Here is a 27,415-nt window from a genome sequence, read left to right on the forward strand (position 1 = left end):
CCAAGGACCAGGGTGTCTCTGCTGTGGTGGCTGCAGAGTGCTCATTTTCTAGAGGGCCGCAGATTTGGCATACATGACTGGGTCCTGGTGACCACAGATGCCAGCCTTCGAGGCTGGGGGGCAGTCACACAGGGAAGAAAATTCCAAGGACTATGGTCAAGCCAGGAGACTTCCCTACACATAAATATTCTGGAACTAAGGGCCATGTACAATGCCCTAAGTCAGGCAAGACCCCTGCTTCAACACCAGCCGGTGCTGATCCAGTCAGACAACATCACGGCGGTAGCCCATGTAAACCGACAGGGCGGCACAAGAAGCAGGTTGGCGATGGCAGAAGCCACAAGGATTCTCCGATGGGCGGAAAATCACGTGATAGCACTGTCAGCAGTGTTCATTCCGGGAGTGGACAACTGGGAAGCAGACTTCCTCAGCAGACACGACCTCCACCCGGGAGAGTGGGGACTTCATCCAGAAGTCTTCAAAATGATTGTAAACCGTTGGGAAAGACCACAGGTGGACATGATGGCGTCCCGCCTCAACAAAAAACTAAAAAGATATTGCACCAGGTCAAGGGACCCTCAGGCGATAGCTGTGGACGCTCTAGTGACACCGTGGGTGTACCAGTCGGTTTATGTGTTCCCTCCTCTGCCTCTCATACCCAAGGTACTGAGAATAATAAGAAGGAGAGGAGTAAGAACTATACTCGTGGTTCCGGATTGGCCAAGAAGAGCTTGGTACCCAGAACTTCAAGAAATGATCTCAGAGGACCCATGGCCTCTGCCGCTCAGACAGGACCTGCTGCCGCAGGGGCCCTGTCTGTTCCAAGACTTACCGCGGCTGCGTTTGACGGCATGGCGGTTGAACACCGGATCCTAAAAGAAAAGGGCATTCCGGAGGAAGTCATTCCTACACTGATTAAAGCTAGGAAAGATGTGACCGCAAAACATTATCACCGCATATGGCGGAAATATGTTGCTTGGTGTGAGGCCAGGAAGGCCCCAACGGAGGAATTTCAGCTAGGTCGATTTCTGCACTTCCTACAGTCAGGGGTGACTATGAGCCTAAAATTGGGTTCCATTAAGGTCCAGATTTCGGCTCTGTTGATTTTCTTCCAAAAAGAACTGGCTTCACTGCCTGAAGTTCAGACTTTTGTGAAGGGAGTGCAGGATATTCAGCCCCCTTTTGTGCCCCCAGTGGCACCTTGGGATCTCAACGTGGTGTTGGATTTCCTAAAGTCGCATTGGTTTGAGCCACTTAAAACCGTGGAGATAAAGTTCCTCACGTGGAAGGTGGTCATGCTGTTGGCCTTGGCGTCGGCCAGGCGTGTATCAGAATTGGCGGCTTTGTCATGTAAAAGCCCTTATCTGATTTTTCATATGGATAGGGCGGAATTGAGGACTCGTTCCCAATTCCTTCCGAAGGTGGTATCAGCTTTTCATGTGAACCAACCTATTGTGGTGCCTGCGGCTACTCGGGACTTGGAGGATTCCAAGTTGCTGGACGTAGTCAGGGCCCTGAAAATATATGTTTCCAGGACGGCTAGAGTCAGAAAAACTGACTCGCTATTTATCCTGTATGCACCCAACAAGCTGGGTGCTCCTGCTTCAAAGCAGACTATTGCTCGCTGGATCTGTAGCACGATTCAACTTGCACATTCGGCGGCTGGACTGCCGCATCCTAAATCTGTAAAAGCCCATTCCACGAGGAAGGTGGGCTCTTCTTGGGCGGCTGCCCGAAGGGTCTCGGCTTTACAACTTTGCCGAGCTGCTACTTGGTCGGGTTCAAACACGTTTGCAAAATTCTACAAGTTTGATACCCTGGCTGAGGAGGACCTTGAGTTTGCTCATTCGGTGCTGCAGTCATCCGCACTCTCCCGCCCGTTTGGGAGCTTTGGTATAATCCCCATGGTCCTTACGGAGTTCCCAGCATCCACTAGGACGTCAGAGAAAATAAGAATTTACTCACCGGTAATTCTATTTCTCGTAGTCCGTAGTGGATGCTGGGCGCCCATCCCAAGTGCGGATTGTCTGCAATACTTGTATATAGTTATTGCCTAACTAAAGGGTTATTGTTTGGAGCCATCTATTCGAGAGGCTCAGTTGTTGTTCATACTGTTCACTGGGTATAGTATCACGAGTTGTACGGTGTGATTGGTGTGGCTGGTATGAGTCTTAACCGGGATTCCAAATCCTTTCCTTATTGTGTCAGCTCTTCCGGGCACAGTTTCCCTAACTGAGGTCTGGAGGAGGGGCATAGAGGGAGGAGCCAGTGCACACCAGTAGTCCTAATTCTTTCTTAGAGTGCCCAGTCTCCTTCGGAGCCCGCTATTCCCCATGTCCTTACGGAGTTCCCAGCATCCACTACGGACTACGAGAAATAGAATTACCGGTGAGTAAATTCTTATTATAACATATCCGTAACAATATTACTGTTGCAGCACTATATTATCACATGTAGGGCACAAATAAAATTGTTGTGATGTTAGCTTATTGTTTATGCTTGTTTAGAACCTTGGCAAAGTTATAATGCTCTGATTGGTTACATGGTTTTTTGACTAGCCCTGTCCACTTTAAAGTACATGAGCCTTGATGTTTTAGAAAGGAAAACTGGAATGCCCACCTACAGTACAGTATGTGACATGCTCTTAAAATGATTACATTATTGACAGTGAGGCCTCATTGATACAAGTGCAGCAAACTTACAAAAGGTGCAGATTTGCTCCTGTACAAATACTGACTGCCTCTATATGTAGCAGACACATGCCGGGCACTGCAATTTAGAATTAGGTTCTGAAACTCGGTCCTCAGGACCACAAACAGTTCACATTGCCCAGGTCACCTGGCAGGTGCACAAGTGTACTCATTACTCGCAGACACATTTTAAAAGATCTACTTCCAATTCTGTGAGGAGACCTGGAAAATTTGGACTGTTTGGGGTCCTGAGGACTGAGTTTGAGAACTTACGGGTTAAGGCATACCTCCTCTCTCCGGACTCTAAACCTGTCCGCACTTTTTCAAACTGATCCCCTCACATAGGCCCTCATTCCGAGTTGATCGGTCGCAATGCGAATGTAGTAGAGTTACACACGCTAAGCCGCCGCCTACTGGGAGTGTATCTTAGCTTCTTAAAAGTGCGACCGAAGTAATCGCAATATTGCGATCACAAACCTCGTAGCAGTTTTGGAGTAGCTTCAGACTTACTCTGCCTGTGCGATCAGTTCAGTGCTTGTCGTTCCTGGTTGACGTCACAAACACACCCTGCGTTCGGCCAGGCACTCCCACCGTTTCTCCGGCCACTCCTGCGTTTTTTCCGGAAACGGTAGCGTTTTCAGCCAGACGCCCCTGAAACGCCGTGTTTCCGCCCAGTAACACCCATTTCCTGTCAATCACATTACGATCGCCGGAGCGATGAAAAAGCCATGAGTAAAATTACTTTCTACATAGCAAAGTTACTTGGCGCAGTCGCAGTGCGAACATTGCGCATGCGTACTAAGCGGATTTTCATTGCGATGCGATGAAAAATTCAGAGCGAACAACTCGGAATGAGGGCCATAGTGTATTACGGTTTTGCCAAGGTAGAAACCTATGAAAGAAAAAAATGTGAATAAATACATAAATTAGGAAGTGATAAATGACAGTTCGGCTTGTTCAGAAATCACAATTTGAGCTTGTCTGGGAAATGGATTCCCCCAATAGGAGTGTATTCTAGTGTGGTGTGAATGTTCAACTAAAGGCTGTGTCACTGTGCTCTAATACAGCTACAGCCATCTGGACTGTTACTGCCTTGTGGACTAAGGTTGGGAAACTCTGCTATTGGGGTGTGGATCATAGGATCGACAGTAACTAGATCGACAGTCATTAGGTTGACCACTATTTGTCGATAGTGACTAGGTCGACACGGACATTAGGCCAACATAGAAAAGGTGGACATGAGGTTTTCATAGTTTTTGGGTGTCATTTTCTTCGTAAAGTGACCAGGAACACCAATTGGTGCACCGAGTCCTCTCGCTTAGGGCCGGTTACTATTCCCAATCGTAGTCCACATGGATCGTAAAGTATGAAGGAGTTCAAAAAATTTTTTACATTGTGAAAAACTCATGTCCACCTTTTCATGTGTCGACCTTAGCCATGTCGACCTAGTGACCACTTCGACCTAATGCATGTCGACCAAGAGTGGTCGACGTAATGAGTGTCGACCTAAAGACCAGATACCCTGCTATAGACCCTTCTTCATCTTACTGCCTGTACAACTTCATCTACCACAGTTTTCCTGAATTTCTCCTACAAACTTACCCCACCTTCTTATTCCACTCTAAGGGGGATATCCAATTATCCCCGGTAAAACATCAGGTCCGAAAAACTGCCGTTTTCTGACGTTTTTCCGATGTTTCACCGATTTTTTTTTTTTTTTTTACAGGCTACCCAGATTGATCGCCTGTAAAAAAAAACAACAACCTTTATCCCGAAAACACACATGTTCAGTGAAACCTGTGTGTTTTCGTGTGAAACAGCCCCGTTTTCGGACGAAAACGGGGCTGTTTCCGGGGAATCTGCTTCGCCTGCTGGGGGCACGCGCCAGCTTATCGGGGCTAATTAGATAGCCCCTGGCGGGACAATTAGCCCCGGTAAATTACTTAGGGGGATATCTAATTAGCCCCGATAACCCGGTGCGTGCCGCAGCTTATCGGGGATTTTGCTTCACCTGCCTCCGGCAGGCGAAGCAGAATCCCCGGAATCGGGGCTGTTTCACACGAAAACACCCAGGTTACACTGAACCTGTGTGTTTTCAGGAGAAAGGTTTTTTTTTTTTTTTTTTACAGGCGATCAATCGGTGAAACATCGGAAAAAGTCAGAAAAACGTCCGAAAACGTCCGTTTTTCGGCCCCGATGTTTTACCGGGGATAATAGGATATCCCCCTATGCCTGTAACTTATGACCTCTCTCGTTACGTACATACCTCTCCCTCGCTCCGTTGTTCAGCTTCTCAACCTTAAGACTGTTGCTGAAAACTCATCTATTCAGAGAAGCTTACCCTGATTACTCTTAGCCCAACAACCCCTTTTATGTTTCTCCTTTCTTCACCACCTTTTGTCTCACTAGTTCCTCTACTCCTTCAAGTAACTGAAAGGGCCTTCTTTGTACCTCTTACAATCTGTATAGTTGTAGGTAAATTGTTGGTGTTTTATAGCACTGGTTGGTAATTATAATTAAACAAGCAATTAGAGTGGATAAGCAAACATAAAGAATCTGCCTCAGATGAATCGATGTTCTTGTCTTTGCTGCCGACATACCTTAGTTTCTTCCAGTAATTAGGCTGCATTTATGGCTTATTCACATCACTGCATTTCTTGTTTTCAAATAAAACAGCCAAAATACGCACAGAACTGATTAAAACGAAAATGTACCTTTGCCTGATCAAAAGTTCATGCTGTGCTGGAGAAAGAGCCTCACAGTGCTTTGTACTTTCAGCGCGATCGTGTGATTGGTGGTTTTACTATGTTTTTATGCATCCAAAATGCACGATTTAGATTCTTTACCGGTATGTAATAAATATGGTATCTGTATGTGTGTGTGTGTATGTGTATGTATGTATGTATGTATGTATGTATGTATGTATGTGTATATATATATATATATATATCTGTGTGTCACAGACTCATTAGAGAGCTGCAGAGAGACCCCGCCCTCTCTACCTAATTGCCCCCCCCCATCCCACAGGCCCCGAGGTGAAACCCAGCCGCCCATCCCACAGGCCCCACCCACAAACCTCGGCCACACTAGCATGCGACATGGCGGATGAGGGATACAAAGTACTAGTGTGTGTGTATGTATGTATGTATATATATATATATATATATATATATATATATATACATACATACATATACGGTTGTGCTCATAAGTTTACATACCCTAGCAGAACTTGTGATTTTCTGGCCATTTGTCAGAAAATATGAATGATAACTCACAAACTTTTCTTTCACTCATGGTTAGTGGTTGGGTGAAGCCATTTATTGTCAAACAACTGTGTTTACTCTTTTTAAATCATAATGACAACAGAAACTACCCAAATGACCCTGATCAAAAGTTTACATACCCTGGAGATTTTGGCCTGATAACATGCACACAAGTTGACACAAACGGGTTTGAATGGCTACTAAAGGTACCATCCTCACCTGTGATTTGTTTGCTTGTAATCAGTGTGTGTGTGTATAAAAGGTCAGTGAGTTTCTGGACTCCTGAAAGACCCTTGCATCTTTCATCCAGTGCTGCACTGACGTGTCTGGATTCTGAGTCATGGGGAAAGCAAAAGAATTGTCAAAGGATCTGCGGGAAAAGGTAATTGAACTGTATAAAACAGGAAAGGGATATAAAAAGATATCCAAGCAATTGACAATGCCAATCAGCAGTGTTCAAACTCTAATTAAGAAGTAGAAAATGAGGGATTCTGTGGAAACCAGATCACGGTCAGGTAGACCAACAAATATTTCAACCACAACTGCCAGGAAAATTGTTCGAGATGCAAAGAAAAATCCACAAATAACTTCAGCTGAAATACAGGACTCCCTGAAAAAAAGTGGTGTGGTTGTTTCAAGATCCACAATAAGGAGGCATTTGAAGAAAAATGGGCTGCATGGTCGAGTCGCCAGAAGAAAGCCATTACTACGCAAATGCCACAAAGCATCCCGCTTACAATACTCCAAACAGCACAGAGACAAGCCTCAAAACTTCTGGAACAAAGTCATTTGGAGTGATGAGACCAAAATTGAACTTTTTGGCCACAACCATAAACGTTACATTTGGAGAGGAGTCAACAAGGCCTATGATGAAAGGTACACCATTCCTACTGTGAAACACGGAGGTGGATCGCTGATGTTTTGGGGATGTGTGAGCTACAAAGGCACTGGAAACTTGATCAGCATGTTATCAGAAAATACTGGAGGAAAATTTGCACTCATCAGCCCGGAAGCTGTGCATGGGACGTACTTGGACGTTCCAACATGACAATGATCCAAAACACAAGGCCAAGTCGACCTGTCATTGGCTACAGCAGAATAAAGTGAAGGTTCTGGAGTGGCCATCTCAGTCTCCTGACCTCAATATCATTGAGCCACTCTGGGGAGATCTCAAACGTGCAGTTCATGCAAGACAGCCCAAGAATTTTTTTGCCAAGAAGAATAGGCAGCTTTACCATCTGAGAAAATAAAGAGCCTCATCCACAACTACCACAAAAGAAAAGACTTCAAGCTCTCATTGATGTTAAAGGGGGCAATACACGGTATTAAGAACTGGGGGTATGTAAACTTTTGATCAGGGTCATTTCTGTTTTCATTATGATTTAAAAAGAGTAAACACAGTTGTTTGACAATAAATGGCTTCACCCAACCACTAACCATGAGTGAAAGAAAAGTTTGTGAGTTATCATTCATATTCTCCGACAAATGGCCAGAAAATCACAAATTCTGCTAGGGTATGTAAACTTATGAGCACAACTGTGTATGTGTATATATATATATATATATATATATATATATATATATATACACTGCTCAAAAAAATAAAGGGAACACTAAAATAACACATCCTAGATCTGAATGAATGAAATATTCTTATTAAATACTTTGTTCTTTACATAGTTGAATGTGCTGACAACAAAATCACACAAAAATGATCAATGGAAATCAAATTTATTAACCCATGGAGGTCTGGATTTGGAGTCACCATCAAAATTAATGTGGAAAAACACACTACAGGCTCATCCAACTTTGATGTAATGTCCTTAAAACAAGTCAAAATGAGGCTCAGTAGTGTGTGTGGCCTCCACGTGGCTGTATGACCTCCCTACAACCCACACAAGTGGCTCAGGTAGTGCAGCTCATCCAGGATGGCACATCAATGCGAGCTGTGGCAAGAAGGTTTGCTGTGTCTGTCAACGTAGTGTCCAGAGCATGGAGGCGCTACCAGGAGACAGGCCAGTACATCAGGAGACGTGGAGGAGGCCGTAGGAGGGCAACAACCCAGCAGCAGGACCGCTACCTCCTCCTTTGTGCAAGGAGGAACAGGAGGAGCACTGCCAGAGCCCTGCAAAATGACCTCCAGCAAGCCACAAATGTGCATGTGCAGAGCCGGCCCTAACCAATATGATGCCCTAGGCAAGATTTTGGCTGGTGCCCCCTAGCACCGCCGCTAGTTCTGCAGGAGATGCCTGGCATGAGTCAGCTGGCAGCTCTGCTAACGTCAGCTGCCTTTTGTTTATGAAAATGCATCACATTATTTGCATTACTATGTGGCTAGGATGCACAAGCAGCTTCTGCTGATTAAAATGATATGCAGCATGCCTATATTCTGTGTGCAACTGCGGCTGTATCTGCATACAAAATGCTACATTACAGTGATTTCCAGGAATACACTGCAACGTAGCATTTCGTATGCAGATACAGCCGCAGTCACACACAGAATATAGGCATGCTGCATATCATTTTAATCAGCAGAAGCTGCTGGTGCCCCTAAGCATACCAAATGCCCTAGGCATTTGCCTAGTTTGCCTATGCCTAAGGCCGGCTCTGTGCATGTGTCTACTCAAACGATCAGAAACAGACTCCATGAGGGTGGTATGAGGGCCCAACGACCACAGGTGGGGATTGTGCTTACAGCCCAACACCGTGCAGGACGTTTGGCATTTGCCAGAGAACACCAAGATTGGCAAATTCACCACTGGCGCCCTGTGCTCTTCACAGATGAAAGCAGGTTCTCACTGAGCACATGTGACAGACGTGACAGAGTCTGGAGACGCCAAGGAGAACGTTCTGCTGCCTGCAACATCCTCCAGCATGACCGGTTTGGCAGTGGGTCAGTAATGGTGTGGGGTGGCATTTCTTTGGGGGGCCGCACAGTCCTTCATGTGCTCACCAGAGGTTGCCTGACTGCCATTAGGTACCGAGATGAGATCCTCAGACCCCTTGTGAGACCATATGCTGGTGCGGTGGGCTCCTCCTAATGCAAGACAATGCTAGACCTCATGTGGCTGGAGTGTGTCAGCAGTTCCTGCAAGATGAAGGCATTGATGCTATGGACTGGCCCGCCCATTCCCCAGACCTGAATCCAACTGAGCACATCTGGGACATCATGTCTCGCTCCATCCACCAATGCCACGTTGCACCACAGACTGTCCAGGAGTTGGCGGATGCTTTAGTCCAGGTCTGGGAGGAGATCCCTCAGGAAACCATCCGCCACCTCATCAGGAGCATGGCCAGGCATTGTAGGGAGGTCATACAGGCACGCGGAGGCCACACACACTACTGAGCCTCATTTTGACTTGTTTTAAGGACATTACATCAAAGTTGGATCAGCCTGTAGTGTGTTTTTCCACTTTAATTTTGAGGGTGACTCCAAATCCAGACCTCCATGGGTTAATAAATTTGATTTCCATTGATCATTTTTGTGTGATTTTGTTGTCAGCACATTCAACTATGTAAAGAACAAAGTATTTAATAAGAATATTTCATTAATTCAGATCTAGGATGTGTTATTTTAGTGTTCCCTTTATTTTTTTGAGCAGTGTATATATATATATATATATATATATACACAGCAGTAGTGGAAAAGAGCCAACAAGGTGTGAAATGCCCTCAAACAACTAACCTACCCACAATTCAATTCGGGGGCAACTTATTCATAACATGTTAAGAGATATGTACAATGTTCCAATCAAGAATAGTTTTATTAAATGGTCCTTTTCACAAAAGATCATATATTCGATCGGCAAAGTAAACAGAGTCCATGTTGTATAACCTTCTCCCGACCTCTCTGCCTAAGCTCTGTGGTGGTGTAACACCAGTGATCCCAACATCTGATAACCAACATCTGTTACACCACCACCACAGAGCTTAGGCAGAATCTGCTTTTAAAGCTTATCCCTTAATCTGATTGACCAATTATCCGATCTTTGTATATTCAGCCTATTGGGAAGTCAGGTTTTTTTGATGTGACATCTAGTGTCTTCTTTAATCGGCACAATAAGTTGGCATTAGCAGCATCCCTACAAATTATATTTGCAATCAGCATTTTGGATGAATTTATACCCCGATGAAGTCTCATTGAGAGACGAAACGCGTTGTTTTTTTTCTCATGCTACTGTGACTCCCAGATCTTCCTAGCAAGATGTCGAAAGTTATACTGTTACAACATGGACCCTGTTTTACTTTTCTGATCGAATAAATGATCTTTTATGAAAAGGACTTTTTAATAAATCTATTTTTGATTGGAACGTTGTACATCTCTCTTGACATGTTATGAATAAGTTGTACCTGAAGTGAGTTGTGGGTAAATTAATTGTTTGAGGGTATATTCACACCTCTTTGGCGCTTTTACGCTACTGCTTAGTATAACTCTCTCTTTCTGGTTCTGACTAACAGGGAACTTAGGGGTATATTCAATTGAAGTCGAAAACTGCCGTCTGTCGAAAAGACGTCAGTTTTCGACTTTTTAAGGTCGAATCGTGATTTGACCTATTCAATATTTTCGACAAGTCGATGAATTTGACTTGTCGAAAAGCACGTGGATCGGCGGAATAGCTGCTGATCCACGTGCTTGTGTCGAAAACTGTTTTGGCCCCCTTTTCGACCATCTCAGTCCGGCATCAAAAGATGTCGGACTGAGATGCGGACCCAGAGGAGGAGAGGGGGGAGAGCCGCAGGGAGACGGAAGAGAGCCGCGGGCAGCCAGAGGAGATCAGCGCTACAGCGCTGCAGCAGGGTGTCACACAGCCGCGCCGCTCACGGCAGCGTCCGCCCGGCTCCAGCTAGCTTGCTGGAGCCGGGTGGACACTGCCGTGAGGTCGGGCGGTTGTGTGACACCCTGCTGCAGCGCTACTGTAGTGCTGATCTCCTCCATCTGCCGGCGGCTCTCCCCCGCTGGTCTTCCCGCGGCTCTCCCCCCTCCTCTGGGTCACTCATCTCAATTCAACTTGAAAAAGTCGAATTGAGATGAGATTTGAATAGGGGTTGTCGGATCCATTCCGACAAATGCATGTCGGAATGGATCCGACTTCAATTGAATATACCCCTAAGTGTGAGAGCTGCCTACCATCCATCTGTTATGAAAACAATTGTAGCGCAGAAGAACGGTATTGTATTTAAAAAATAAATATATATATATATATATATATAATAATGTTTGTATATATCAATTAGTTTGCAAATTATGTATACAATAAACTATTGTTTTGAGATACATTGATGACTGTGTGATAAGAACCCTCCCCCAGTGAGTGATGGGGAAAGCTGTGAGGAATGACTCCGTGGGTTATATATCTCATTACTGGAGAAATGTTGCAGAAAATAAAAAACTGGGGCCCATATGAGTTATAATTGTGATTTTCAACGGAAAGACGGTTTTGCCTTAAATGATTCACTTTGTAAATGAGACTATGATGTGATCTTTTGGTGAAGTGAGAATTTTCATAGTCAGATCTAATCCTGGGGCAGATGTATTAATCTGGAGAAGACATAAGGAAGTGATAAGCCAGTGATACGTGCAAGGTGATAAAGGCAGCAGCCAATCAGATCCTAACTGTTAATTTACATATTGGAGCTGATTGGCTGGTGCCTTAATCACCTTGCACATATCACTAGTTTATCACTTCCTTATGCCGTCTCCAGGTTAATACATCTGCCTCCCTGTTTTTGCTGGGTTCATAACAACGTATGCTGATCCGATGAATACGTGCAAATGATCAAACTGTGCCGTCCAGCCAGGAATAAACCTCTCTGCCCTGTACAGCAATGCAATGTAGAATGAGAAGACAAATACTAAAGAGTTTGTTTCTTGTCTCTGTGCAGATGTTCAATGGGGGATGCGATTCGCAGCGAATGTCAAATACTGAGCCATCATCTTGCAGAACTGAGGACCACCACAGATAACAAACTGGTACAGATTGCTCTTCCCATTTTGTCATTCTTCTTATTGCTCCCAGCTAGAGGTCACTGCATTATGTAATGATTGACTGACCTATTGTTACTGCTGTGCTACAGACACAGGGATCAGTGATTCTGGTGTCCCCACTATTTTCAGAGCTTACTGCTCGCGCTGCATTCCATGTGATACTCTGTCTTAGCGATTTCTCTGAATACATTCCTTTAAGTGAGCTCTTAACATTCAAGAAGCCTGTACCAGTGATGCAGCGTGACGCAATATTCATGAGAATGCAGTCTATCACTCACTGATGATTTGTCCTATCCGTTTACTAGGAACCAGTGACCTCACTGAGAGCACAACCTATCCATTCACTAGGAACCAATGACATCATGGAGAATGCAGCCTATCCATTTACTAGGAATCGGTGATGTCACTGGGGATGCAGCCTATCCATTCCTTAGGAATCAGTGGCCTCACTGAGAGGGCAGCCTATCCAGTCACTAGGAACCAGTGACATCACTGAGAATGCAGCCTATCCATTCACTAGGAACCAGTGACATCACTGAGAGCACAGCCTATCCAGTCACTAGGAACCAGTGACATCACTGAGAATGCAGCTTATCCATTCACTAGGAACCAGTGACATCACTGAGAATGCAGCCTATCCATTCACTAGGAGCCAGTGACATCACAGAGAATGCAGCCAATCCATTCACTAGGAACCAGTGACATCACTGAGAGTGCAGCCTATCCATTCACTAGGAACCAGTGACATCACTGAGAATGCAGCCTATCCATTCACTAGGAACCAGTGACATCACTGAGAATGCAGCCTATCCATTCGCTAGGAACCTGTGACATCACCGAGAATGCAGCCTATCCATTCACTAGGAACCAGTGACATCACTGAGAATGCAGCATATACATTCACTAGGAACCAGTGACATCACTGAGAGTGCAACTATCCATTCACTAGGAACAAGTGACCTCACTGAGTGCAGCCTATCCAGTTACTAGGAACCAGTGACATCACTGATAATGTATCCTAACCGTGTTTGCTACTTCCTGTTGAATGGATAACCTGCATTCTCGTGAGCTCAGATCAAATAATGTCTGCCAGTGGCAAACGCAGGATTTCTAGAGGGGGGTTTCCAAATGCAGTCCACAATCTCCCATCCGTCAGAACATTGGAGTAAATGTGAGAGTCTGGCGGAGCTGTAGAAGAACCTATTAACAACCCTGGACATTAATGTAAACATTGGTCTTTTTATATGCTGGATATTGTATGGAATACAGTATTAATATTTAATACTGTAGATAGTATTAAATTAGTACTATAGATCCTATAGGGCAGGCTGTATCAAACATTTAAATAATATAAAAAACCAGAAACCCCTCCCCCCCCCTTCCCACATTTACAGTTTAGATAGGATAGCAATATGCACCGTCTCAGGGTCTTACAATTGATAATTCCTCTCCTGTTTCTCTTTCTTTTTATTCCACTTACGTTTCATAGAGAATTGTGTGACTGTTTTCCAACTTGCGTAGAATGTTTCTATAAATAGTGGAGTCTTGCTGAGGATCCTCATTATATTTATAATAGAGATAGATGTGCAGCCTTCTGTAGGGTTATTAATCTCTCTGTTTCTGTATGATACGGAAAACATTTTTAGGAAATGCGCCTATGAAGATGCTTCGCTTTCTAGCTGTGACAGGACACAATTTGGTAATTACGGTTATAATATGTTTCCGACGCTTCAGTATACGGAAACAGCAGGAGCCAGGATAAGAAGAGATCCTCTTAGCGCCCATTATTTCCACACATGTGGTCACATCAATGATCCGAAAACACCTGCAGCGTCTGCAACATATAGCTGCACTCCTAATGATTGCTCCTTCCTGCCGATCAGCACCGCCATAGACTCCCATCACTCAGGAAACACAGGATTTCATAGCAAGCCAAATGTTATTGATGCACGTACTTTGTTTATCAGAATGTTGGGTAAAATGTCGGGCAGAGATTATTCTGCCACAGAACCTTCTGGGTATTTGCGTGTTTTAACAGCGCTCCCGAGAGACCAAATTAAACAGACAAACCGTAGACGACCTGCGGAACTGTATGAATTAATAACGTTTGATCAGATCATCTCGCATACATTGTTGTCTCTGTGTTGCGTTAGAGGTTTATATAATGACCAGTTGCAAGAGTCACTTTAAGGCAGATTGTACACAACAGTCACCGCTCACCGCCATTCCCACCTGGGAGATCTCTGCCGGTATTTCTGCCATTTGTGAGATACAACACCCACCCCAACTGTATTTATCAGTCATACCCGGCTTCCACTGTCAGCAAGCCTACGCCTTCCGAGCCGTGACAGCTTGCTGTTCTTATTTTCATGGCAGCTTTCTGCAGAGTTCATTTGTACTGATTTGTGCACAGTTACATTTAAGGACGCAGGGCCAAATTCATACAGTAGATGGACGCTATTCATACAGCAGCTGCTGACCGAAAATATGCTAATTCTGCAGCAGGGGCCACTGCGACCGTAGTCACTACCACGGATCTGCGCATGCACCGTACAGATCCTTTGCGCCGTACAACCATTGGGGATAACACAAGCTATCAGGCCGGCGTACGTCTCTCAATGAGGGCCACAGCACAACACAAGGAAATCTCTGTCGGTACACATTTTTGTCTTTGTAGGTTTCACTACAAGACTTAGGGGTACATTTACTAAGCAGTGATAAGAGCGGAGAAGTGAGCCAGTGGAGAAGTTGCCCATGGCAACCAATCATCACTGAAGTAACATCTATAATTTGCATACTATAAAATGATACAGAGCTGCTGATTGGTTGATGGGGCAACTTCTCCACTGGCTCACTTCTCCGCTCTTATCACTGCTTAGTAAATGTCCCCCTTAGGGGCATACTGTATGAATCAAAGCTTGGAGAGAGATAAAGTTTCTGCCCATCCTAACTGGCGTGTTACAAGCTGAAAAATGACAGGAACTTACTGGCTGGTACTTTATCTCCATTCACTTTATCTCTCTTCTAGGCTTAGTAAATAGACCCCTTTATCTCTGTTCACTTTATCTCTCTCCAAGGCTTAGTAAATAGACCCCTAAGAGGTCTATGGGGCCCATTTATCAATGAAAGTTATGACTAGGAAGACAATTGAGGACTTAGGTTTCGGAACTTGTCAACTTTGAGAGAGGAAAGGTTTTTAATGTAAAAAACAGGCTATAGACCTGCCCAGCGGAGATTGTCTGCGAACATCATGTGACTGCAGAATCCTTCTGGGTAGACAGCAGGGGCGGGTCTAGAATGGACGGACCCAGATCAGAGCGCTCACTGCACAGTGCAAGGCATACAGCTAAATATGTCAATATAAGATTCAGGTTAGCAAAGTTTAAAGTTAAAAAAACAACAAATGCTAAAGATAGCACAACTACAGTCGGATACAGAGGCACCTGCAATGCATGTGTTCACATAGCTTATTGTTTGCTGTTGCACCTGCGTGAAATATTCTGAAAACTGCTATGCCGCGGGTTACCCTTAGTGCAGATGCACTGCTGCATAAGAGAGGACAAACCATGGGCGTTTATGGGGGGTGACTGGGAGGCGGCCTGAAGTGAACGCCAAAAACCCGTCTCATGGGCGTGCTATGGGACAGCAGGTGAACATGACATGGTTTTTCTGATGCCGACGTGTCCAGGACCACCAGCAGTGTTACGGTGTGCACAGGAAGTGACAGCGGGCGTCTCGGTGCTTGCACGTTACAGCACGCGCTAGGGGCAGGCTGAAACTAGCATTTGCATTTGATTGCAGCCACGTCCATCTCTAAATCAGGACCATGGTTCCAAAAGTTTGTAAATGCTAAACTAATAAATGATTTACAATTTCAGTTCACTAACACAGGAACCTGACCAGGCCTTAATGAAATGAGAGATGAGACTGTAGCAACATCTATGCCGATTGGCATAATTACTACCACTGCATCCCCCAGAAGCCCTGAAGGTGAGGAGCGGTTGACAATGCCGACTCACCCACCTCAGGCCCTGCTCTAAACATACGTGAGAAGCAGAGGTTGCACAGTGATGCCCTGAACATGCTAGTTTCTCTGACGTCCTAGTTGATGCTGGGAACTCCGTAAGGACCATGGGGAATAGACGGGCTCCGCAGGAGACTGGGCACTCTAAAAGAAAGATTAGGTACTATCTGGTGTGCACTGGCTCCTCCCTCTATGCCCCTCCTCCAGACCTCAGTTAGATTTCTGTGCCCGGCCGAGCTGGATGCACACTAGGGGCTCTCCTGAGCTCCTAGAAAGAAAGTATATTTTAGGTTTTTTATTTTACAGTGAGACCTGCTGGCAACAGGCTCACTGCACCGAGGGACTAAGGGGAGAAGAAGCGAACCTACCTGCTTGCAGCTAGCTTGGGCTTCTTAGGCTACTGGACACCATTAGCTCAAGAGGGATCGACCGCAGGACCCGTCCTTGGTGTTCGTTCCCGGAGCCGCGCCGCCGTCCCCCTTACAGAGCCAGAAGCATGAAGATGGTCCGGAAAATCGGCGGCAGAAGACTTCAGTCTTCACCAAGGTGCGCCATTGCTCCTCATGTACACCTCACACTCCGGTCACTGATGGGTGCAGGGCGCTGGGGGGGAACCCGCCCTGAGGGCAATATAAACACCTTGGCTGGCAAAATAATCACAATATATAGCCCCAGAGGCTATATATGTGATAAATACCCCTGCCAGAATCCATAAAAAAGCGGGAGAAAAGTCAGCGAAAAAGGGGCGGAGCTATCTCCCTCAGCACACTGGCGCCATTTTCTCTTCACAGTGCAGCTGGAAGACAGCTCCCCAGGCTCTCCCCTGTAGTTTTCAGGCTCAAAGGGTTAAAAAGAGAGGGGGGGCACTAAATTTAGGCGCAATATTGTATATACAGGCAGCTATTGGGGAAAATTCACTCAGTTATAGTGTTAATCCCCACATTATATAGCGCTCTGGTGTGTGCTGGCATACTCTCTCTCTGTCTCCCCAAAGGGCTTTGTGGGGTCCTGTCCTCAGTCAGAGCATTCCCTGTGTGTGTGCGGTGTGTCGGTACGGCTGTGTCGACATGTTTTGATGAGGAGGCTTATGTGGTGACGGAGCAGATGCCGATAAATGTGATGTCGCCCCCTGTGGGGCCGACACCAGAGTGGATGGATAGGTGGAAGGTATTAACGACAGTGTCAACTCCTTACATAAAAGGCTGGATGACGTAACAGCTATGGGACAGCCGGCTTGTCAGCCCGCGCCTGCCCAGGCGTCTCAAAGGCCATCAGGGGCTCAAAAACGCCCGCTCCCTCAGATGGCAGACACAGATGTCGACACGGAGTCTGACTCCAGTGTCGACGAGGTTGAGACATATACACAATCCACTAGGAACATCCGTGACTTGATCCCGGCAATAAAAAATGTGTTACACATTTCTGACATTAACCCAAGTACCACTAAAAAAGGGTTTTATGTTTGGGGAGAAAAAGCAGGCAGTGTTTTGTTCCCCCATTAGATGAGTGAATGAAGTGTGTGAAAAGCGTGGGTTCCCCCGTTAAGAAACTGGTAATTTATAAAAAGTTACTGATGGCGTACCCTTTCCCGCCAGAGGATAAGTTACGCTGGGAGATATCCCCTAGGGTGGATAAGGCGCTCACACGTTTGTCAAAAAAGGTGGCACTGCCGTCTTAGGATACGGCCACTTTGAAGGTACCTGTTGATAAAAAGCAGGAGGCTATCCTGAAGTCTGTATTTACACACTCAGGTACTAGACTGAGACCTGCAGATATTGCTGCTGCAGCGTGGTCTGTGACCCTGTCAAACAGGGATACTAGTTTGCTAATATAAGAGCATATTAAAGACGTCGTCTTATATATGAAGGATGCACAGAGGGATATTTTACCGGCTGGCATCCAGAATTAATGCAATGTCCATTCTGTCAGGAGGGTATTAGAGACCCGACACTGGACAGGTGATGCTGACTTTAAAAGGCACATACATCTGCCTTATAAGCGTGAGGAATTGTTTGGGGATGGTCTCTGGGACCTCGTATCCACAGCAACAGCTGGGAAGAAATTTTTTTACCTCAGGTTTCCTCACAGCCTAAGAAAGCACTGTATTATCAGGTACAGTCCTTTCGGCTTCAGAAAAGCAAGCGGGTCAAAGGCGCTTCCTTTCTGCACAGAGACAAGGGAAGAGGGAAAAAGCTGCTCCAGTCAGCCAGTTCCCAGAATCAAAATTCTTCCCCCGCTTCCTCTGAGCCCACCGCATGACGCGGGGGCTCCACAGGCGTAGCCAAGTACGGTGGGGGGCCGCCTCAAAAATTTCAGCGATCAGTGGGCTCGCTCATAGGATCCCTGGATCCTTCAAGTAGTATCTCAGGGGTACAAGCTGGAATTCGAGATGTCTCCCCCCCGCCGTTTCCTCAAATCTGCCTTGCCGACAACTCCCTCGGGCAGGGAGGCTGTGCCTGAGGCAATTCACAAGCTGTATTCCCAGCAGGTGATAGTCAAGGTGCCCCTACTTCAACAAGGAGGGGGTTACTATTTTACACTGTTTGTGGTACCGAAACCGGACGGTTCGGTGAGACCCATTTTAAATTTGAAATCCTTGAACACATATATAAAAATTCAAGTTCAAGATGGAATCGCTCAGGGCGGTTATTGCAAGCCTGGACGAGGGGGATTACATGGTATCCCGGGACATCAAGGATGCTTACCTGCATGTCCCCATTTACCATCCTCACCAGGAGTACCTCAGATTTGTGGTACAGGATTGCCATGACCAATTCCAGACACTGCCGTTTGGACTGTCCACGGCACCGAGGGTGTTTCCCAAGGTAATGGCAGAAATGATGATACTCCTTAGAAAAAAGGGAGTTTTAATTATCCCGTACTTGGACGTTCTCCTTATAAGGGCGAGGTCCAAGGAGCAGTTGTTGGTCGGAATAGCACTATCTCGGGAAGTGCTACAACAGCATGGATGGATTCTAAACATTCCACGGCTGGTTCCTTCCACACGCCTACTGTTCCTGTGGATGGTTCTGGACACAGAACAGAAAAAAGTGTTTCTCCCGCAGGAGAAAGCCAAGGAGCTGTCATCTCTAGTCAGAGACCTCCTGAAACCAAAACAGGTATCGGTGCATCACTGCACACGAATCCTCGGAAAAATGGTAGCTTCATACGAAGCAATTCCATTTGGCAGGTTCCATGCAAGAACCTTCAGATGCATCAGCTGATAACCCTGTCTCCAAGGACCAGGGTGTCTCTGCTGTGGTGGCTGCAGAATGCTCTTCTTCTAGAGGGCCGCAGATTCGGCATACAGGACTGGATCCTGGTGACCACGGATGCCAGCCTTCGAGGCTGGGGGGCAGTCACACAGGGAAGAAATTTCCAAGGACTTTGGTCAAGTCAGGAGTCGTACCTACACATAAATATTCTGGAACTGAGGGCCATTTACAATGCCCTAAGTCAGGCAAGGCCCCTGCTTCAAAACCAGCCGGTACTGATCCAATCAGACAACATCACGGCAGTCGCCCCTGTAAACCGACAGGGCGGCACAAGAAGCAGGATGGCGATGGCAGAAGCCACAAGGATTCTCCAATGGGCGGAAAATCACGTCTTAGCACTGTCAGCAGTGTTCATTCCGGGAGTGGACAACTGGGAAGCAGACTTCCTCAGCAGACGCGACCTACACCCGGGAGAGTGGGGACTTCACCCAGAAGTCTTCCAACTGTTGGAAAACCGTTGGGAAAGGCCACAGGTGGACATGATGGCGTCCCGCCTCAACAAAAAGCTAAAGAGATATTGCGCCAGGTCAAGAGACCCTCAGGCGATAGCTGTGGATGCTCTAGTGACACCGGGGGTGTACCAGTCGGTTTATGTGTTCCCTCCTCTGCCTCTCATACCAAAGGTACTGAGAATAATAAGAAGGCGAGGAATAAGAACGATACTCGTGGTTCCGGATTGGCCAAGAAGAACTTGGTACCCAGAACTTCAAGAAATTATATCAGAGGACCCATGGCCTCTACCGCTCAGACAGGATCTGCTACAGCAAGGGCCCTGTCTGTTCCAAGACTTACCGCGGCTGCGTTTGACGGCATGGCGGTTGAATTCCGGATCCTAAAGGAAAAGGGCATTCCGGAGGAAATCATTCCTACGCTAATAAAAGCCAGGAAAGAAGTAACCGCAAACCATTATCACCGTATTTGGCGAAAATATGTTGCGTGGTGTGAGGCCAGGAAGGCCCCTACAGAGGAATTTCAGCTGGGTCGTTTTCTGCACTTCCTACAGTCGGGAGTGACTATGGGCCTAAAATTGGGTTCCATTAAGGTCCAGATTTCGGCTCTGTCGATTTTCTTCCAGAAAGAACTGGCTTCAATGCTTGAAGTTCAGACATTTGTAAAGGGAGTGCTACATATTCAGCCCCCTTTTGTGCCTCCTGTGGCACCTTGGGATCTCAACGTGGTGTTGAGTTTCCTGAAAACACATTGGTTTGAGCCACTTAAAACTGTGGATCTGAAATATCTCACGTGGAAAGTGGTCATGTTATTGGCCTTGGCTTCGGCCAGGCGTGTGTCAGAATTGGCGGCTTTGTCATGTAAAAGCCCTTATCTGATTTTCCATATGGATAGGGCAGAATTGAGGACTCGTCCCCAGTTTCTCCCTAAGGTGGTATCAGCTTTTCACTTGAACCAACCTATTGTAGTGCCTGCGGCTACTAGGGACTTGGAAGATTCCAAGTTACTGGACGTAGTCAGGGCCTTGAAAATTTATGTTTCCAGGATGGCTGGAGTCAGGAAAACTGACTCGCTTTTTATCCTGTATGCACCCAACAAACTAGGTGCTCCTGCTTCTAAGCAGACTATTGCTCGCTGGATTTGTAGCACAATTCAGCTGGCGCATTCTGCGGCTGGATTGCCGCATCCTAAATCAGTAAAAGCCCATTCCACGAGGAAAGTGGGCTCTTCTTGGGCGGCTGCCCGAGGGGTCTCGGTTTTACAACTTTGCCGAGCTGCAACTTGGTCAGGGGCAAACACGTTTGCTAAATTCTACAAATTTGATACCCTGGCTGAGGAGGACTTTGAGTTCTCTCATTCGGTGCTGCAGAGTCATCCGCACTCTCCCGCCCGTTTGGGAGCTTTGGTATAATCCCCATGGTCCTTACGGAGTTCCCAGCATCCACTAGGACGTCAGAGAAAATAAGATTTTACTCACCGGTAAATCTATTTCTCGTAGTCCGTAGTGGATGCTGGGCGCCCATCCCAAGTGCGGATTGTCTGCAATACTTGTATATAGTTATTGCCTAACTAAAGGGTTATTGTTGAGCCATCTGTTGAGAGGCTCAGTTATATTTCATACTGTTAACTGGGTATAGTATCACGAGTTATACGGTGTGATTGGTGTGGCTGGTATGAGTCTTACCCGGGATTCAAAATCCTTCCTTATTGTGTCAGCTCTTCCGGGCACAGTATCCTAACTGAGGTCTGGAGGAGGGGCATAGAGGGAGGAGCCAGTGCACACCAGATAGTACCTAATCTTTCTTTTAGAGTGCCCAGTCTCCTGCGGAGCCCGTCTATTCCCCATGGTCCTTACGGAGTTCCCAGCATCCACTACGGACTACGAGAAATAGATTTACCGGTGAGTAAAATCTTATTTTTATGGGGTTCCGGTGTGCATGCACCAGCCCCCTTACACACGCTCAGGAGGGTGGGCTGACATTGCTAGGCCGTCCCCCAAATCTCTCTATGGCGCACAGAGAATCATCATCTGCTTATGCGGGTAAAAAGACGGACTTGGGAATATGACAGGAAGCTTACATAGAGGCAGCAGCGATAGCACTAATATGGTAATGCAGCAGGGGGCGTCACGCTTCATTAATGATCCCAGCTGGAATATCCTAGCCCTAAAAAACAAATAGAGTTGAAGTTGCCAAAACAATAAATTAAATAAGGCAGACTACACGGGCCACTATCAGATCACTTCGACAACATTGGCTGTCTGCTGGACCCATGGCGTCACTCAAGTCGGACGCTGCAAGTCCTACCTAGAAGCCAGGAAATCTTCCCCCTCTGACAGAGATCCCGGTCTCTGCCCTCCCCTGCAATGGTAGTGACACACCTTCATCTGGAGAAACAGAGGCCGTTGCCATACCCAAACGGCATCAGACTGTCAATTATTATTATTATTATTTATATGGCGCCACAATGGTTCCGCAGCGCCCAATTACAGAGCACATAACCAAATAATCAAAACAGGAAAACAGCGACTTACGGATGAAGACAATATAGGACAAGTACAGGGTATATAAACATAGCTACAGCAGTAGACGACACTGACATAAGTATCAGGGTGGCAGAAAACCGCGGGATTTGGTGCCGTCAAAGATTATTAGATAAAAGGATAAGCACATGAGGGAAGAGGGCCCTGCTCGTGAGAGCGTCAATCACTGACCGCCTGAATGAGGGCCATTGTGAATACAGGGTATAGATTTGGGTTTCAGAAATGCAGCAATGTGTAGCGGCAAAGTCTTGGGGGAATCCAATTGCGGGCTATGGGTGCAAATTGCCATTGCAGTGGCGTTTAAACACCAGCAATGGCACCGCATCTCGTGGCCCACTCTCACCCCGAATTTGCACAATTACGTAGCTCTATGGGGCTGCAAACAAAATTGTGCAAGTCTGAGGTGCCGTAAAGTGCAGCTGCTACTGCACTAATTCCCGGGAGCAAGAACTTTTCCCGCAATTGGATTCTCTCCTAAGAGATGCTTGTCTTACTCATGTTTTTTATTTTATTTATTGTAAGTGGGAGAACAAATGAAGTGTCTTCACTCAATTACAATAAGTAGCATTGATAGTCTCAGAGCCCTATACGGTACTTTAATATTCAGCAAGTGATATATTGTGAGATTAGCTCTCTTGTCCTGCTTTGGACACTGCTCCAAGTTTCTGGGGTGACCTCATCAGACTGCTCTTCTGGCGAAAGCCTCCGGGGAATCACCGCGTAAACATCTGAATGAGCCCCGGGGACAGAGAGATAATCTACATTTGCAATAAACGTTTGATTTATATGGAATCTCATAGAACATTGTGCTGCGGTTACTCATTTGTGGTTATCTCAGGATTGTTTGGAGATAGACATCACGGTTTGGCCGGAGCTGGTAACTAATAACTTTTATACTGTTGTAGAGACAAACGTTATACACCGTCTGCCAAGAGTGGTTCCGAGTCTCCAGCCAGAAGTCCTCGTCTCCTGATCTGGTTTCCGTCTATCTGGAGGAGTTCCGATCGATCAGCCCTTCGCTGCTGCAGATGGTCGTCAATATCTCTGATGAGAACGGCAATACGGCTCTGCATTACAGTGTGTCACATTCCAATTTTGGGATCGTTAAACTCTTACTGGATACAGGTGGGGAGCAATTATTTCTGTTGCACTGTAAAATGAATGGTTGTATTTGTACGGCAAATTTGGCGACTTGTCACTCCCCATCTGTTCTATATACAACTCAACATGCTCTGCCTGCCGGTGCAATGTGTCGGATATGCACAGAAGAACAAGTATTGATTTATATTATTAGGGTGTGTGACTTGTCCAGGACAGTAAATTGGTTTCGGCAAGACAGTATTTGACATATCTGAAAACCTGTGTATTACTAAGCTGAATAACATACGTACACTATACTGTGCTGGTCTTCCGTTCTACCATACCCCTTACAGAGCAGTTGGCAGACACGATTCAGGTAACATTACGGGTGGTTATGGATCAAAGGGTCGTCCTAGTTAAGGTCAATAGGTCGACCGCTATTGGTCGACATGGGAAAATGGTCAACACAGTGAAAAGATCGACATGAGATTATTATTTTTTTGGCGTAACATGGCCAGGAACCCCAGTTAGTGCACCGCGTCCCCGCTTTGCTCGCCATTCTGCTGGCAAGGTGCCGCGCTGCGCTCTGCACAGGTTACTATTCCCAATCGTAGTCCACGTGGATGGTAAAGTGTGAAAAAGTAAAAAAATAAAATAGAGCCATGTCGACCTTTTCATGTGTCTTCATATTTCCCTTTTCTATGTCGACCAATAAGGGTTGACCTTTTGGCTGTCGACCTACCATCCAGATCCCTTACGGGTTTGGTATGTTTTCCCGGTGGTTGTGATACCGGTAGTCACATGAGCAACAGCGGTATCCCAACATCGGAGGTAAATATTTCCACCCTGCCCTACCCTAACTTTAACCCTCCAGGGGTGTCGGCGACAGCTAGACGGCAACCCCTACCCCCTAACCATTCACCCTCCCCCCCGGGCCCTAACAGGAACCCTGAGTCTCTGAGTCTCCCAAGTGTTGTTGGGATTCCGGCATCAGTCACAAGACCGCCGGAACATTACAGATGTGTCCACACACAGTACACCTATCCTCCAATCGCGTCACAGTCACCCTGTGTAGCCTTTGCAACTTATCTACTCGAAAACACTAAGACTGAGTACCTAGTACACTATAAGCTAACGAAGACTAAAGGGCCCCATACACTTATACGACATGACGGTCCGTCATGTCGTCTAGGATTTCCCTTCAACCTCCCGGCATCCTCCCGGACGGCAGGATAGTAAAATATACATCGTATGCGGTCCTTTTGCATACGATGTATCTTGGCCCTCTTTCCGAGTTGTTCGCTCGCAAGCTGCTTTTAGCAGCTTTACACACGCTAAGCCGCCGCCTACTGGGAGTGAATCTTAGCTTCTTAAAATTGCGAACGAAAGATTCGCAATATTGCGATAAGACATCTCTGTGCAGTTTCTGAGTAGCTCGAGACTTACTCTGCCAGTGCGATCAGTTCAGTGCTTGTCGTTCCTGGTTTGACGTCACAAACACACCCAGCGTTCGCCCAGACACTCCTCCGTTTCTCCAGCCACTCCCGCGTTTTTCCCAGAAACGGTAGCGTTTTTTCCCACACGCCCATAAAACGGCCAGTTTCCGCCCAGAAACACCCACTTCCTGTCAATCACATTACGATCACCAGAACGAAGAAAAAACCGTGAGTAAAATTCCTAACTGCATAGCAAATTTACTTGGCGCAGTCGCAGTGCGAACATTGCGCATGCGCACTAAGCGGAAAATCGCTGCGATGCGAAGAAATTTACAGAGCGAACAACTCGGAATGACCCCCCTTATACGATCCCAGCCATTCCTGCGGGATCCGACATATCACGAGTGCAGCACTCGTGATATGTCGGATCTAGGGAAGATCCGATCCAATGATCACCGGAACGCACATCGGATCGGATCGGGTGTAAAGCACAACGAAAATGCCCGATTTCACCCAATATATCGCCCCGAATGCCCGAATTGGGCTGCAATCGGGCATTATAATTCTAGTGTATGGGGCCCTTAAGACCCGACCATGCATCATTCTGCTTCATCTGCAACTTTATACCAATTATTTTGCTGCAGAACACCTATTACATTATATATGTACTAAGATGCAAAATAGAGGAAAAGTTTGCAGCGCGGGAATTGCTATACGTGGGTGATTCCATGCGTCTTCTGCCATATAGCGCAAAAAGAATAGGTGTTGGGGACACATCTGTACTTAGAATAGGTGACAAATAATAAGCAAGAGTAACATAATACAGATAGTAATACAAATACAGGGGAAATACAATGCAAGTAGTATTACAGAAGGCACATTACCATGGTGAGCAGAGCGCAGATAGCATCGCCGTGTATGGATGTAGTGGAGGGCGTAAGGAGGCGTGGTACGGCAAAATTGGAACATGGGAGGAGAACAAAGCCTGGAGGGAAAGGCAGGATAGGAACTAAAGGGTAGGAGATGGTGGGAATTCATGGGTGGCACATAGATGGGACGTTGTGTGGGGGTGGTGAAGAGGGGACTTATTTAGAATTGCTGCAATTAGTATGAAATAGTCCAAACAGTGATGCTGAATCAGGGTAACCTGCTGAGCACGTGTGGAAGTAAATGGCTATTTGCCGCTTGCAAAGTTGGGCGCATCTGAGCTACGACCATTTCCATCAACTTATTAGTGCAGTCGTTGTCACCATCAGGGCGCATTTTGCTTCCTTGGTACAAGAGACCCCTTATAAAAACAACAATCTCTGCGTGCTCTTACCTGCACTTCTCACGCAGTTCCGCCTACATGCCTGCGACACCCAGAGCCGGCCCTAACCAATATGATGCCCTAGGCAAGATTTAGGCTGGTGCCCCCTTGCATCGCCGCTAGTTCCGCCTCTGACCCTGCACCCCTTTCCCAACACCATCACCCCTCACCCAAAGCAATCATTTTGGTGTTCCTACCCCCTATATTTTAAATAGGAACAGTGCGCATATTCGGCGCACAGCCCAAAAAGGGGCGTGTTCTTGCTTGGAAGGGGATGGCCACACAACAGTACATTTCAAATTACACCACACAGCAGTGCAACTTTATTCACATTTCATCATGCGATAGTGTCCCTTATTCACATTACATCACACAGTAATACCACTTTACCTTATATATGTTACTTCTCACAATAGTGCCCCTTATTCACATAACATTACATTGAATTGCTCCTTATTCACATTACACCACACCATATTGCTCTTTATTCTCATTACACCACACTATATTGCTCCTTATTCACATTACACCACACCATGGTGGTCATTCCGAGTTGTTCGCTCGTTATTTTTTTGTCGCAACGGAGCGATTAGTCGCTAATGCGCATGCGCAATGTCTGCAGTGCGACTGCGCCAAGTAAATTTGCTATGCAGTTAGGTATTTTACTCACGGCATTACGAGTTTTTTTCTTCGTTCTGGTGATCGTAATGTGATTGACAGAAAGTGGGTGTTTCTGGGCGGAAACTGGCCGTTTTATGGGTGTGTGCGAAAAAACGCTACCGTTTCTGGGAAAAACGCGGGAGTGGCTGGAGGAACGGAGGAGTGTCTGGCCGAACGCTGGGTGTGTTTGTGACGTCAAACCAGGAACAAAACTGACTGAACTGATCGCAGTTGCCGAGTAAGTGTGGAGCTACTCAGAAACTGCTAAGAAGTGTCTATTCGCAATTCTGCTAATCTTTCGTTCGCAATTTTGATAAGCTAAGATTCCCTCCCAGTAGGCGGCGGCTTAGCGTGTGCAAAGCTGCTAAAAGCAGCTTGCGAGCGAACAACTCGGAATGAGGGCCCATATTGCTCCTTATTCACATTACACCACACCATATTGCTCTTTATTGACATCAGACCACACAGTAGTGCCCTTTCTATATGTTGTGCCACACAGTAGAGCACCTTATACACATAATGCCACAAATTAGTAATTCCTTTATACACATAATCCCACACACACAGTAGTGCCCCTTACACATATGACGCACATTATTAATGCCCTTATACACATAATGACACACATAATGCCCCTTACACATATGCCAAACACTATTGCATAACCAACCCACCCACCCACCCGCACAGAGCACTC

At 46.3% G+C, this 27,415-nt stretch overlaps 1 protein-coding gene across 5 annotated transcripts in view; it reads left to right on the top strand.

Moving 5' to 3' along the window:
* Window positions 1-27,415, top strand: part of KANK4 (KN motif and ankyrin repeat domains 4) — a 290,111-nt gene that overhangs the window by 216,904 nt on the left and 45,792 nt on the right. For all 5 annotated transcript variants that reach the window (XM_063939217.1, XM_063939219.1, XM_063939221.1 and 2 more), the window contains 2 exons: window positions 11,840-11,927; window positions 23,139-23,358. In XM_063939217.1, the coding sequence (XP_063795287.1) occupies window positions 11,840-11,927; window positions 23,139-23,358 (308 nt within the window). The remainder of the gene's footprint in view (window positions 1-11,839; window positions 11,928-23,138; window positions 23,359-27,415) is intronic.

This window comes from Pseudophryne corroboree, chromosome 9 (assembly GCF_028390025.1).
Source record: "Pseudophryne corroboree isolate aPseCor3 chromosome 9, aPseCor3.hap2, whole genome shotgun sequence".
NCBI lineage: Eukaryota > Metazoa > Chordata > Amphibia > Anura > Myobatrachidae > Pseudophryne > Pseudophryne corroboree.